Source organism: Lepisma saccharinum, chromosome 1, assembly GCF_977018435.1.
Source record: "Lepisma saccharinum chromosome 1, izLepSacc3.1, whole genome shotgun sequence".
In the NCBI taxonomy this organism is placed as follows: domain Eukaryota; kingdom Metazoa; phylum Arthropoda; class Insecta; order Zygentoma; family Lepismatidae; genus Lepisma; species Lepisma saccharinum.
This window is the reverse complement of record NC_139229.1, coordinates 63,438,294-63,454,299: the sequence shown is the minus strand read 5'-3', so window position 1 is coordinate 63,454,299 and position 16,006 is coordinate 63,438,294. Positions and strand designations below refer to the sequence as shown.

The window sequence follows — 16,006 nt, the reverse complement described above, 5'->3', positions numbered from 1 at the left end:
ATGTTCAAATCAACTGTATTTTATGAAAATTAGTACGTATAAATGCATTACGTACAAATAAGGTTTAATTAAGTTTTTAATTTGTATTTTGCCAGGACCTACAGTAATTTATGTATAAAAGAGAATTACGCAAAACTGAGTTAAGTATATATAAAGCAGTAAATTGTATTTATGGTGCAAGATTCTATTATTTGTACGTGAAATTGGTGTAAAAGTTGAGCAAAATGTTTATCCTCCTCACATGTTCCGTGGTAATAATTAATTTGTTTTCCAATAGAGGTCAGTCAATGCCACACATTTTAAAATAACAAAAATAACACACAACAAATGCAAATGAAACACTAGAAAAAATATATTACGTTCGTATCAATATCGCAACAAATGGAATACGTAAAATATAGGGAAACACAGGACTCTGCTTTAAACACATCTCCTCCACCCATTACCCTACAGGTACGAAACTCTAGAAGTCATGAATTTGGTCTAGTGACTTTAGGATGTAAATGACTTAGTTTGTTACATATTTGCTGTTATTTGTGCCGGGGAAACAACTTTTACATTAGTTCTAAAAATTGAAGAAAATATTTGAAGCTTTCTAATTCAATTAAGATTTTTGGTAGCTCTATCAAAAAACCATAATTTAGCAAATTTTCTGCTCCTTCATTTTGGTAATCTTCACTTTTTGTGTACAATGCACAGTTTTCGAGATATTAAATTTTTTATTTTCCAAAGTGAATTTTTGGTGCCATTTCAAGATGGCGGCGAACCTATAGGTCAGTGTGTGGTAGACTATTCAAAAGCTATTTTTTTTTCTTTACAGAGGTTTCATTTCTGTTGCAATTAGTTCCTCAGATGGCAAAAAAATTGCCTAACTTTCCTTGACTACATAATAATGTCTTTGTTTCAAAAAAGAACTTGAAAGTGTGACAACTTTTAACATTTTGTACAGGGCTTATCTGTTGCAGATATTAGGAGTTTAATCTAGCATAATACATACAAGAGTTTTACTTCTAAGGAAAATTTTATTGCAATGTATAAAAAGTTGGTAACAAACATGTACCACAACATGAGAAAAATTTGTTCGTTACAAGGTATCGTGTGAAGCAATTCATATATAAATGCAAGCATCACAAACAAATTTTACTGACCATCTGACGATTGTTGTACAACTTTCCATAAAGACAGTTTTTTATGAGAAACTTTTTCAAATGAACACTATTACAGAGCACGCAAAACTTGATATTCAGTATTACATACAATTAACTGTGAATGAATACTTTGTATGGTGAACTCCAAACTAACTTTACAACTGGTAGGGCAGTGCACATTATTTACAGAAGCAATACAAAGGCAGTTTACAACAAAAGCTCTTTACAAATATTTTCCAATTTTTACAACAGAAAAGCGAAGGAATGCTCCCACACAACCAAACAAAAGTTGCTCTGCCTGTAGTTATCATTCTGTTTTCTGGCAAAAACCATACTAATTATCCCTGCCTTGTTGATTCGAATGATTAGAATTTATTTAGCAAGTCATGTAGCTTATAAACGCCTCTATTTTTGCCACATCTGAACTTACCAGTGGAAAAAAGAAAGCAATATGCATAGTTTTGATTATCATTATCTGTTGTTCAAAGTACAGAAGACAATAAATTTTCATAACACTGGAAACAGTGAATAAAGTCTGCCTATATAGCAGTTAATAAAGAAAGGGTTAGACAATATCTTTGGGATTTTCAGAATGTATAGTAACAAAATATACCCTGCTTAATATGTGAGCAAATACTGTAAAAACAGTATCACAAAATGATAAGTTAATAACAACTCCCTCAACCCCCCTTTTTTTTCCATTTTACCAACTATCCTTACAATGTTAAAATGATCCTTTTTTTCCCTTTTTAATACACTTGACCTTTTCCAATTTTGCTTTACACCTAATACTTCATTTTATTAATTACAATGAATTATAACTTGCACTTTACACTAAATTTTGTTAAAATATTGCTCATTCAAAATAAATTAACAACAAAGTGAATTATGGAATATGAAATACAGGTGCAATAAATGTGTAGACCTAACAGTTATATTTTATAAGCAAGCATTTTTACATGCAAATTCTACCATTTGACTACACAACAAAAAAATTACACATATAAAATCAGATACTTGGCTTAAAAAATATGCATCACAACCTTGTACTGACTCCCTTGTATATATTAGTGCATACTCATCATTTTCATATGAGATACAGTATTCTCATTTATCTTTTTATCATTACTAAATGCAAACACCAATGTAGCCTTCACATTAACCCTTAAAACAATGAAACATTAATTAAAACATTTCAGTCTTGAAGCATCTCTCATATGTGTGCTACATGGTATGCTGGAACCAACAGCCATGGAAATAAATGTGTGGGGAAGAATCCACAATAATAATTGAACCCAACTGAACATATGGAAAATGTTTAATTATCCACCACCAAATTAGAGAACAAAGGGCAGTATTGCTTTCCGACCCTTAGGATAGGCACTGAATTCCTTCTTGTAGGCTCTGTGTTTTCCAAGTGCCCATACAGACATTTGATACATTCCTGCAAATGCGAAGAGACCAGCTGCAAAAGAAAGATTGAAAAATCAATCACATTTGAAAAATATGTACACGCTGAATTACTCGTGTCGAATCTCACAGACACAATAAAAGTTTGCACTCTGAGAAGGTTACAGTCCCAGGACTCGATCTCCTGTGGAAAACATTGCTTGTACGGTCACGGACAATTCTAGGTTGTAACAACCTCATAGAAAGTCAATGGGGTTGTTGCAATGCAGAAGTGTCTGTGACTGTACCATTAACGAATAGCAATCAATCCTATTCTTCACATATTTCTTATTTTATGTTGCTTAACCATTTGTGACAATGTGGATGAATGATGAATAGAGTATGCGCAGATCAAGATTCAAACTGAGAATGCACCCAGCAACGGTGACTGGTCAGTCCATTATAAAAAAGCAACCATTTAATTTGGATCCTAAAGATTTGTAAATGACCATGGTTGAGAGAGAAAAATAAAACTGTATTTAGAAATTTATTTCACTTGAATTAGATTTATATTCATTCAACAAGAACAAAATTGTAGTCACACACTAGAAATATCAGATTGGTGAACATTAAAACACAAATAAGTTATCAGACAATGCCAATAGAGTATCCCACGAAGAGTTATGAAGGTATTTTGTAAAACCTGCAAACAAGCTATACTCAGTAATTTGTCTTAAGGAAAACTGATAAACTTAATAAGAATATTCAAGTAACTCCATTCCCTAAACATCTCTATATTCAAGTTTCAAATGTGCAAGAAACAAAATCCCTTGATATTGCAGTAGGAAGTTATATGTTCAATATCTGATAAGCATTTGTCTTCTTCCTTAGGCATCTCAAGCTATTTCACAGTACTATTCCTTCTAATTTATATAAATAAATTGATTTTATGTTTGTTATTTAGAATAGCTATTTTTGCCACATTTGGTCTAATCCCGACAATGACGATGAGTGATGAACAGACACTCAAGGAAAACCCAAGCTTAGGTTGGGATTCACATGACCCCTGGCATCGTAGTGCACTATGCTAACTAGTCTGCGATGGAGGTTGGTTTATATAAATTGAAATAATAGTAAATCGAACCCAGATTATGCACATTCCTAATTTAAATATACTTTTGTTGAACGTAACATCAGTAAATTTCTTCAAGAATTCGAAAAGCTTACAACAAACTTTCACAATCAATATTCCTCAAAAACCTAAAATCACCTACCTGGCAAGCACTGAGTCATGACAGTAAATGCTACCCAGCTGCCGAATTCATATGTGTAGTTAGGACAGGAAACTGTATTGAACAGCCAGGTGAATGGATTGGATGTTGAGACTGGTATTTTCCTTACTTTGGTTCCTGCTGGTCGCAGATTCCTCAGTGCTACATGAATACTGAAGTTGCCTAGTTCACACAACTGTTGAGAAAAATAATAATTTTAGATTAAAATACACTCTACTTCTTGCACATTGAGCAGGATTTAACATAAACAATATACTTTATGTCTAATGCACAATTATAACTTATTGTTCTTATGCACATGGAGGTGACTAAACGCACACATCCTAGAATATAACTTTCAATGCTTTTTTTGGTCAGGGTAACCGACTTGTACAGTCGACACTACCGACTTGTAATGATCCCATTGTGTTACAACCCAGAAGTGTCAGTGGCTGTAAAAATAAATGTAAGTCTTAAGCACATTTGTACATTATTTTAATATTACATACCAATATTCAAAGCAAGTATAACAACAGATGAAAAATCCACACAGGTAAAGAAAAAATTGCAAATTAATTTAATAACCCAGTATTTTTTAAAAAAAATAATCTGCATATTCTATAGTGCATGTGGCATTCACAACAAATAGTCAAATGCTAACAAAATAGTAAGTTAAACATCTGAATTATGAGCACTGAACATGAAAGAATTTTTTTATACATTTATTAAATACAAGTCACCATTTTATATATTCCTTCACAAGTTACATTAAAAATAAATGGTACATTAAAACTTACTATAAATGCTGCCAATCCACCATATATTTGCAGAGGTGACGAAGGAGCTGAGTATAAAGGATGGTTTACATGGTACGCCACATAACCAGTGAAGAGCCAGTAGTAGCCACAATTTTTAAACAGATTTGTAAAAGGCATAGTAGCATGAGAGAATCTGTGCACAAAGAGGGTCTCTAAAAGCCTTTTCACATAATGAGCTGCCCAACAGCCTGCAGCAATGCTAGAAAGAAACACACTTCTGAGACTTAAAAAAATACAATTATATATAAAAACACACTGATTATTACAATATATTTATGTAAATGTGTATCAACTTTTTAATTTTGAAGGGGGAGGTCACGGAATCCTCTCCATATCTGGATTTTCTTTACACGTCTTAACTAGTTTCCCAACTTGACAAATAAAGTTTCCTATCTTCTGACCTGGAAATGTTCAGGAAATCAATCTAAGAGTAAAAACATCTACGAATTTTGAAAATAATCCAAAAACCTGGAAAACCCTTTTTTTTTTGTACTTTGCAAGGATTTAGAAATGAAAATAACCTCCACTTTTTCTGAACTAGCACCTTCATTGGAGACAAATCTATGTAAAAATGTATTACAATTTAATTTCCTTTGCTTATTTTGGATGATGTTGAATAAACTTTATTCTGGTCAGGAAAGTTATTTTAAAATTGCCTGGAAAAGCCATGTAATTTATTTTGCTAAAACGAGTGGAAACCATAGTGCCCTATAAGTTATTTTATTTCATTATTCTATCAGTAATTTCAAGTAGGCTTATTAGATCTCAATTTCAAAGTGGGAGAAAAGTAATTGTGCTGGTAGGGTGTCAAATATTGACAAGAGAAGTCCTGAAACTGTAAGTTACACAAAATTCACTTTTTAAAAAATAAAATTAGGTTTGCTGCCATTTTTTTTTGTCTAAACATGGGGAAACAAATATACCCCATCCCTACTAAATGTTACTATTTGCCTCAACTAATGAAAAATGGAACTTGACAAAAAAGAAACAAAATGAGTAAAATTTTGCATGTAATTACAATCTATTTTTTTATGAAAATTGGTATTGCATGCACTTGTGTACGCAATGTGAGAGGTGATACCTGGATTCTTCTTCCTGCCATTCTTGAAGCACTTATATTTTTTACACTGGTTGACAATCTCTTAACATCTTATCAAATAAAACAATAAGGGAAAAAAATGATAATGCTAACATCTTATTATTAAAATTACTTGACGATGTCACCCAGTTAATGTAACTTAACAAGAGTCGTATGAATGAACTATGTATTATCAAACTGCCCATGGCCTAAATACTAAGATTCAGGAATTTTATATTAATCTTTTAAGTAATAATTTTGATATTATAATTGTTACTGAAACCTGGCTGCATGAGAGTGTAAACAGTAATGAATTGTTTAATGGTAATTACAAAGTATACTGTCAAGATAGACTTGGAAATAAGAGGGGAGGAGAGTTATGATAGCAATAAAATAATCACTTCAATCGGAAGTAATAAATTTGAATTGTGAGGTACAAACAGTAGTTGTTAATATTAGTACGTGTAATAAGGATTATGTGAGCTTTGTTTTGACATTGGGTCCAAATGACCCATGCCGAGGGTCAAAGAATGCAGGTTCCATGTGAGGTAAATGAGTTACTGTTGATTATTTCTTGAACCAACACTGTGAAATAATGTTTTATAAACGGTTAGATGCTATAAACATGATTTATTCAATGACAAGAAAAATAAACAACTTACTGAACAACCGAACGGTATGGCAAGTATTTAGCACCTTCACCATAGAACAACCATGGCCTCTGGTAGATCCACATGTATACCACAAGGGGACCAGCATACTCTGCCAGGAACACTGTCTTCCAGCCTACTTGTGGACCAAGGTCTTTGAGATACAGCTTAGAGTACTGCTGCTGGAGCCCCAAAGATGCAATTGTGTCTTCATCCTTCAGTCTTTTCCCTCTAGATTCTAGGCGAAGTTCCTGACGTTCTGGATACAGGGAGCCCTTTGTCTTATGGATTTCTTTTTTTACTTCCTTGATAGTTGCAGTTGAACTTACCTAAAAATTTTAAATAACAGAAGTTTACAAAATATACACAATATATTAGTACAAAATAAAGACTTAATTCATGTTTCAAGCAGCAAACTAATCAGTCAGGATGAAGCACTTACTTATCCAGGAAAAGTTTTCCTAGATTTGGTAGCTACTGCCACTATCCAAGCAGCCATGGTAGATCAGTTGTTAGGGTGTCTGACTACCATGCAAGAGAACCAGGTTTGATCCCCGGCAGAGGAGAACCGGGATTTTTTCCACCTGTGCAAGCAGCTCCAGCACCCAGTGGGTACTGGAGGAAACTCTGGGGGGTAAAGGTGGCCAGGACCATGATGCTGATCACATCACCCCCACCTTCGGCCCTGATCAAGAAAGTGTGGGCCCTATATGCTTTCATGGCATAGTGCATAGCACAGGGGAGCACTTTACCTTTTTTTACCTTTACTGCAACTATCCTCGCAGGAAATTGTATTATTGCTTGGTAGACTTCCAGCGTATATTGTTTTTGATACTTTGTTATTAAATTTTTTTATTATTATTTGAAATTTTTTTAACGTAAAATGGGATGCCAAAATGTCCCATTTTTTGTGACAATTGGCATAGAATTACTATGTAGCACCAGAAATACTAGAAAGATGGAAGCTGAAAAAGACATCACCTAATGATTGTTGGGTAGAAGTTCACATTTCAGTGTTAACAATGTGCCATATTCCAATTTTCTTAAAATATTGGAGTCTCTCCTCTGTTTTGGTTTGTGGACAAATGACAACAACACTCTTTCACAACAAACTTTAATCAGACGTGTGTAAACTTTTACAAAATGTTATTTGAAAGGAAGAAGAACCATTCATCAGCATATTGCCATATCATGCAAATTATTTATACAGTATTTATTTATTTAATTAGTATTCAAACAAGTATTTGTGATGAAACAGTTTTCACACTAAAATGTTGTTTTAAAATCTGATCACCTTATTGAAATGTGCATATTCAGACCACAAACCTTGTTAAAATACACTTCTTATACAAATATAATTAAAATTCTGTGGAACATGTGAAGAAATAACTGATTTGCCTATTGATTTTGGTGTCCAACCTACCACCATTCACAGATAGCCAGTCTATAAATTCTATAGCAAAATAATTCAAAATTGGCAAGGAAACAATTACAACATAAATAGAAGTAATACCTAGTATGCCTAAATTTATAAGAACTATGGACAAATTTGTTTCTAAACTAGTAATTACTGTTAATGATGATTATTATTTACACTCCTTTTCCCCCCTGTTATTCCGCTGGTGTTAAAATTTACCAAAACTTACTTCACAGGAACAAAGTAGGCAAGGCTACAGCTCTGGCAAATGTTAAATCATCATGGAATGGGCATTTTTACATCTTTTAGAGCCTGCAGCATTTATCCTTTATGATAGAATGGGCTCATTCTGAAAGTCGCACAAGTTTAACGAGTTATGGCAACTGGCTGTCCCCATAAGTGCTTCCGTGCATTTCATTAAGCTGTTCCAAAAGTCTCTTTCTGTGCATCTCGTGCAAGAACGAAATTCACCAAACGCAAGGGGCCAGGAGGCTGGTTTGATCGGTGAGAATCTCTGCTGCCTGCAGACAACACATGTGCAGGATGGCTTCAAACTGTACTAGTTCGGGAATTGTATTATAACTTTAACAGAGAGCGATATGAAGCAACATGCACAAGATGAGTGTGCCTCAACTGTTCTTACAATATGGTTAAAATGAGTAACCATGTCCGCAGTAGAGTTTATTTCTGCCAGAAGGAAATGCCTTCCGCTGGATGCCACGCAGAAAATTTCTATAACCAAAATGCTGCAGGTCTAGAGCATCCCATAAGTCTGTAAAATAACTGGTTTCACCAGGTTCACCAGCCCAGTTACTTTCGTTCGATTCGTTGACTTTTGGAACGTACCCAGTTTCATTAGTGTTATTATTTTGCAAAACATAATCACAATTAAAGATTACACTTGTACCGGTATTGGTCTTGTGGCAAATACTGCCGGATAAAAATATTTTGCAGATAAATTCTGCCATGAAATATCACAACCTAACTTATTAGGAAAAGTGGCTAAGACCAGTTCCCAAGAATACAATACGTCTTTAGTATGGTAATGTATTTTGACCTTTCGGGGTCAAGGAGTCACCTCTTATGTGATATGCATGAGAATTGCTGCACATATATATTCATTGAATAATTCACGGTGCAATTTTAATGCATGTACTTTCTTAGTTCATTACTTCAAAACAATATACATTGCTAATTTGTTAGTACAAAGAACAGAAGGAAACATTTTCACAAAGATTACTAAAGTATTTCCTAAAATCTTTGAACCACTATGCTTTTTCAAAAAAAACAGATCAGATAATTTTAACGGAAACATTACAAAGGTACCCTTGACCCTCCGTACCTCCTCGAGAAAGTGAAATGTTTTGCATAGTTTGTTGTTTATGAACATTTTCAGTTGTTTTTAGCTTGCAAAAATGTGTTATTGTGAAGCAAATAAAGTATGTCTGTTACTTTAGCGTAAAACAGAGCAGCACGAAGGCTTCACACAAATGAATATAGCAGCTAACAAGATATTCTACAACAGCAGCTATAATTTCATGTCATTACGTTAGGGACTGATAGTCATTTTTGAAATTTTTTTTGCTATTTGAGTGTGCATACGAACAGTTTTTTCTAATAAAAAGCAGTGAAAGTACTCCAAAATGGCAAGTTTTTTTTACTTATGCAGGCCATACTTGAGGATCAAATATTTCCATTATTTGTGTTTTCTGCATGCTGGACCCAATTTTATATTACGTAAAACATCAAAATCGGTCGATTAAAAGAAATCAACCTAATTCACGAATGGATGCTGTGGGTTAACGACCCCTATTAGAAATTAAAGTAAACATGATTACCACCTAGCTGGAAGTTCATACAGATAAACAGGAATGAGAAATGCATTTGGAAGCTTCAAAGATAGTTTTTTACTTACATTCTTCAGTGTTGCAATAACCTTGGAACTTTGGCTGCTAAGTATTTCAATCTGGAACCAAAAATAAATAAATAAATAAATACAAATGTAAATTAATGTTCCATATACAAATCCATGAAAATGATTCAAGACACAATTCCGTGCTTTAAAAGTAATGATTATTACTTTGCATTGCATATGTTTCTTTGCCAAATTTAGAACTGGGCCATTATTGGAAAATACAAAACTTGAATCAGTTTTACATTTCTCAGATTTCAGCTAAATCATGAAACTGATTCAAAGAAATAGTCAGGTCCCTTTAGTACCTCTGTTGTCAATCACCAGGGACGTAGCTAGGTTGATTAGTTTGGCCCAAGACCAAAATGTAAGATTTTTTTTCTATCAAACCATTAACAATTAACAAGCTATTAATATAATGTACCATTTTTCTACGTCTTGGGTTAAATGCGATGATGAGATGAATGATGACATGATGAAATGGCGATGGGACAGACATGATGCAACCATAAATGTCCAAGGTCCGAACCTGTGACCTCTGGTTTCATAGCGGTTTATGATCACGTCAGGGGTGTGTTTCGAATCCCGGCCTGGACATGGGTATTTGTAAGCGTCCCTTCATCAATTTTACCATTAAACACGGTGAAGCACAAGGACCCTTGCTCATCAACACGGAGACAGGTCAGGTCATAAACATTTTTGGGATCCAATGAACAGATAGTCACACCTTGAGGCATCTCCCTTCCCCAGCACAAACGGGTCTGTCCGTCAATTGTTTCAGTTGAGGGGCAATAGTGACAGTGTTACGCAATTTTCTTTTAGAAAAAAATGTCCAGTGATATTGGTAGTGAAGATTAAGATTAGCTTGCCATTAGTTTCGAATATTTGTGTAATTTCGTGTGAATAAACTTTCAAGAAAAAAATAAAATATACAGAATGAAAGTCTTGAAACCCCCTTACTCCTTCTCTGCATTTGCATACATTCGACACTGCTTCCCAAGATACCTAAAACTAAAAGTAATTATCAATTACGAAGCTTAGGAGTAAAATGTGATCGCCCGACTCCACTCCCCCACCCACTTAAATATAAGCAGCCTCCTATTTGAGAGTCCTGTTATAATCCCACCTATCGCATTGTAGAAAGTAAAATTGTTCACGTAAAAATACGTAGCACAATATATTGCATGTGGCTCGAGCGAATCGAGTAATAATAGTGGTTGAATGATTTGGTTTATTTTACTTCGTTTTTCTGTCACCTTCTGATAATCGCAAAGATAAGGATGATTGATGATACGAAATTGATGCAGGGACACTCACAAAAAACATTCATGCCCTTGCCCGGATTCGAACCCGGAATCCCTGGCGTTTTGGTGTTCTGCGCTAACCACTCTGCCACGAAGGTTGAAAGGAGACAAAAATGTAACAAATAAAATAATTACTGTAAATAATTCTGTTAGGATAGAATCACATTGGTCCTACAAATACATACAGTGTTGCTAATACGAGTATTATTGGAATTATATTTATTATTAATATTTTTACTCTTAATTTAAATATTTCACGTGGTGTAAGGCTTGATGTGTAAATAAATAAAACTAGTAATCCACCTGAGAATACCACAAATTGATTTAAAAGTTACACATTCTTCTGTGACACATATGGGTCTTTTACTAATGGAGCCATTATAGTGGTGATTACGAGAATAATGTATATTTCCGTGGCGGAGTGGTTAGCACGCGGTATGATGGCACGAGTTTAAGTATTATTTGTGAGTGCTCCTTCATCAATTACATCTAATCATCACTCAACCTCTTCGTCGCCATTAAAAAAAGTGGCAGGAAAGGGACGTCAAATAACTAAAAATAGAGATACAGTTAAAATGATTAATTAGGAATATTGTTGGGATATATCGTCTATGAATCTTTCTATATATCCGTAAAAAAGGGCACAAACATTTTCTTTGCCGATCTATGGAGCAACGTGCTTCCAACATTTGCAAGATGGTATTTAATGCAATTTGCCGGCCCCCGTGGAGCTACGAAGTCAGGGGTCCCGGATTCGAATCCCGGCCTGGGCATGGATGTTCGTGAGTGTCCATTCATCAATTTCATGCTATCATCACTCATCCCTATCTTCACAAATTATCAAAAGTAGCACAAAAAGCAAAGTAAAATAAAGCGAATCAATCAAAATTTCATGCAATTTATTGCATATCACAGGTTTATCTCTATTTACCGTGACGAATTGAGCTTTTGTTTCATTCACATTAAAACATTTTCAGTCCCTATTTATGTCACAGTAGCACTTGAAAAGGACAGGAAAGGGTTACTTCGAGGGAGGGGGAGTAACCTTGAGTGGGCCAATCACAGAGCTGCCGGAAAATGGGACCAAAGATCAAACGTTGTTTGTTCTTGGGAACCTCTCGCCAGGAGCGAGGCTCCACTATGCTGTTCTCCATTTAACTCCATGGGTTTGAATTGCCTGAAACTTCTCCTTGCGAGTTTCTGGCAATGTGAGACTTGTTCCGTATTTCACTATATTTTTGCCCTTAGGCTTCGCCGCGCTTGGCCTTGTTGAGAGTGCCACCTATTTCGGAATTGACTCGAAACTAAAAATTTGGCAACGCAGAGTACCACAAGAATTTCCCCTCACCACGGCAACTGGACAAAGCCGATTGGTTCAGCCGTTCGTGCGACCCTCCTTGGCTTTCGACGGAAAAGATAAAAATATAATTTCCAAGTCCATTCTTTGGCCGGAACCACTGTAGCAGTCAAATGGGAAAGAAAGGTATTGCTTGGGGGGCGGGGTTCGTGAAACTCAAATTGAAGAACAGTGTTTCAAACTGAAAGCAAAATTTATTAAAATCCTATTTTGCAATATTTGTCATCAAAGTAAAATTTTCAGCAAATGTAGAACAGTTTGCCGGGCCCAACATGAACATTTGGGGGGGGGGGGGGTGCCCCCTCGGTCCCCCCTCCCTAATGACGTCCCTGTCAATCACCTTTTGTTGAGTACTATGTTCTGGAAATTCATTGCTCCATATCCCATGTTCACAGAAGGAGAGAGATTTCTCTAATAAAAACTCCACTGGCGGTTTCAGAGGAAAGCTTTTTTCCTGGACATCAGTCAGCTATTTTATGCTGTTGTAAAGGCATGACATTTTCTTTGGTCGAGTTTGTTTTTGGTCCACCTTTTGTACAGAAAGGCTAATTGGGACTATACCTACAGTTTAAAGTGGGATCCGAACCACTATGTGCCTCCACTGGGTATAGAGCCTGGGACTCCTTTGACGACATTATCACTACACCATCAGGGAGACCCAAAAGTAGCTGAGGTGAGGACAAAATCATAAGGAGTGTATTCACAGATGAGACCATTTTAATTCGTGATATGTTTGGATATATTTCCTGATTGCTACAGTTTGTAGGTGTTTACAGTCATCACAGACTGTACATGTCAGCAATGATAACATGAAACATCTTTGAGCCCTTTGCATCAAAACCTATGTAAAAATGACACATGGTCCTCCAGTCAAAAGAAAAAAGTGCCTCACCATCTAGATGATGCATGGCAAAATCAAGTCCAGTTCAATTCAAGACGAAAAATTCTAATTGCCATCTCCCTCATCAGTGGTATCGATGTGTGTGTCAGTCAGAAAACAGAATATCTGGTGAATGCAGCAGGCATGCTTTTTGCATTAAAACATGCAGATCTCAGACTTATTTCTGCTCAGTTCAATTTGAGCTACATGTGGAAGTCTGACTTCATGAACAGTTCTGGGGGGAATAGTTAGGCATCAACTGCAGCATATGCACATCTTCGTAAAGTACTGACGATGTTTTCTGTTTCTCCTGTAAGATGTTTAAAATGGCACACATAAAAAAACCAACTAAATATTGATAAAAAGTGCCAGATGTGTGTTTAAATTATCTAACGTTGACTTGTGTTGAACAAATTCTTGCACACAGGTTTGCAGCAGTAACATAGTGGAGGTATTTAAAACTCTTGTACTAATTGAAGGATGACTAACACTGTAGGATAAGATTTTTTGGTAAAAATCTGATATTCCCCAGACACCTATAACTTCTTCGTTTTGTCAATTTTTGACATTTGTACTTACCTATCTGCTTCACGGAACATTCTTTAACGTGTATTCCCCTTTTTTTAATCAAAGTAATTGCATTTTTTTTTAAAAAAGTGTTTTTGTAACTGAAGAATGTACGTTTCCGCAAATGGTTTGTGGAGCTATGTGTCAATGGTTCGTGGGGCTATGCGAGAATGGTGTGTAGGGCTATGCATATTTTTTTTTTCGAAACCAATTTTTAACTATTGTAACCTATACGTGACCCTACCTAACTTAACCTTACCGGAAATGGTTCGTGGGGCTATGCGTCAATGGTTGAATTTCCGCTATGAAACATTCCCACATCACACAAAACACCTTCCAGATGTTAGACAATGCTACAGGAACTTATCACCGTAAGTAGTTTCGGTAACACTTTACTATACCGGAGACGAATTTCTTCAAATTTACAGGAGAAAGTACTTACACAAATCATTGCCTGTAGCGTTGTTGATGTTCGGGAATGTAGTTTTGATCCATTTTAATGCGAATGCATGTGGTTTTCTACGAAAATCTATTTCCGACGCGCTATTGCTGCTGCCGCCATTTGCTTTCTGCACGAGAGCAGAATACGCTCTCGTATTGTCTGCATATGCTAAATTGAACGAAAGGAGTGCTAATGGAACCTAACCTAACAGGCCTAACCTAACCTAGTAGGCATACCTCATCCCCGTGATGGTTCGTGGGGCTATCGTGAATTTTTGGGCTAACGTCAATGGTTTTTAGGGCTGCCCGTGGATGGTTTGTGGAAAATAAGGAACAACAGTAAGTACACGTTAATGTAAGAAATAGACATTATTTTCGTTAGAAATTAATTACTTCACCCAAAAAAATGTTCCGTAATGCAGAATAGTACGTTAGCAATGTAAAAAATTGCGAAATAAATCATTGTTAGGTGTCTCCGGTATAGTAAAGTAGTACCGTAGTTTCTTCTGTAAAAATGAAGAAATCTGTCCGGGGAATATCAGAATAGTACCGATTTTTTTTGTAAGACTGCAGAAGTTCATTCTAAAATTGGACTAACAGTGTTTCGTATGCTTTCAATATTTGTAATTAAATGTGTATTCAATTGAAAAACATGTCAACGTTTTAGTTCAAGAATGTCGTTTAGATGTGGGTTTCATTACTACATCAGAGACAAAACATGTATATTAGGGTCTGGATATGCAACCACATATGATGAGGAGTAAATCATGAAATGATCCTTGCAGAAAGTAGATTGTTAATTTGCAATGTTCCAACTGTAAAGTAACATTAACATTCTTTTCTGATCTGGAAATCTGTGACTGACACCTTGGATTAAAAGTAATGCTATAGGCTACCTTCAAGGTATGGTAAAACATTAGTTGTTTTAGTAATATGATCATATTAGTTTTGAATAACTTTCCCAATGCATAAGTGTAACTAAGCTTTTGCTCATGGCATAGTTGACCTAGCACATTCACATACTTTCTCATGATGTTGAAAGTATAGATGTGAACAAACTAAATGATATGACCTTTGTACAAATATTTATATCATATATATGTTACCTACACTCAATATTCTTTCATTTAGCCAACCACTACTTCCTTTGGAAAACAATATTCTAAATTAATTATTTCATTGACCATTCATGTATAAATCAAATAATTTCATTAATACCGATATATATCTTGTGTTTGTTAGAAAAATTACGTTGAGGATAACTTACTAACCTCCATTTCTGCTACAAATCCTATAGAACCGCAATGTAAATCTCTCAGCCTTACGTGGTTGTCTGACTTTGCGTATTCTGCTATTCTAAACTTCCGTCTGCTGTAGTTGACATAAGTTCACCCCTCCCGCAGAACCGGCCTGACTAAGGCAAATTGTAATTTCAAAACCGATCACCAGATGTCAGGATGAAGATTGTTTGAAAATCTTGGTGTCCATGTTTTATCCGAAAATAATTGGATTCGATAACTTTTGAACTGAAAAAGGACTTTTGTATAATTTTACATCTACAAATGAAGTCTTATGAAGATTTTTGTAATGTCAATTCATAGATTCATATTTGTCTGTTGAAATTGTTTCTTTTCTAGATGTTATTATGAAAACTGAATTCGAAAATTGATATAGTCCTTTGTAAAGTTATTATTATAGAATAGTTGAAATGCCATAATTTACGATCACCTTTCATTGAATGTGTTAACATTATAGTGAACATGTAACTTCTAGA

The 16,006-nt window shown here is 35.1% G+C and overlaps 1 protein-coding gene across 1 annotated transcript; it reads right to left on the bottom strand.

Annotated features, from left to right (window-relative positions):
- Nucleotides 1-1,002: 1,002 nt before the first annotated feature.
- Nucleotides 1,003-15,642, bottom strand: Sc2 (trans-2,3-enoyl-CoA reductase Sc2). The gene is made up of 6 exons (XM_083132017.1): nucleotides 15,504-15,642; nucleotides 9,687-9,737; nucleotides 6,367-6,683; nucleotides 4,606-4,825; nucleotides 3,812-4,004; nucleotides 1,003-2,613 (listed from the first exon to the last, which is right to left on the bottom strand). The coding sequence occupies exons 1-6, from the start codon at nucleotides 15,507-15,509 to the stop codon at nucleotides 2,486-2,488; spliced, it is 915 nt and encodes a 304-aa protein (XP_082988143.1). The 5' UTR covers nucleotides 15,510-15,642; the 3' UTR covers nucleotides 1,003-2,485.
- Nucleotides 15,643-16,006: the final 364 nt, after the last annotated feature.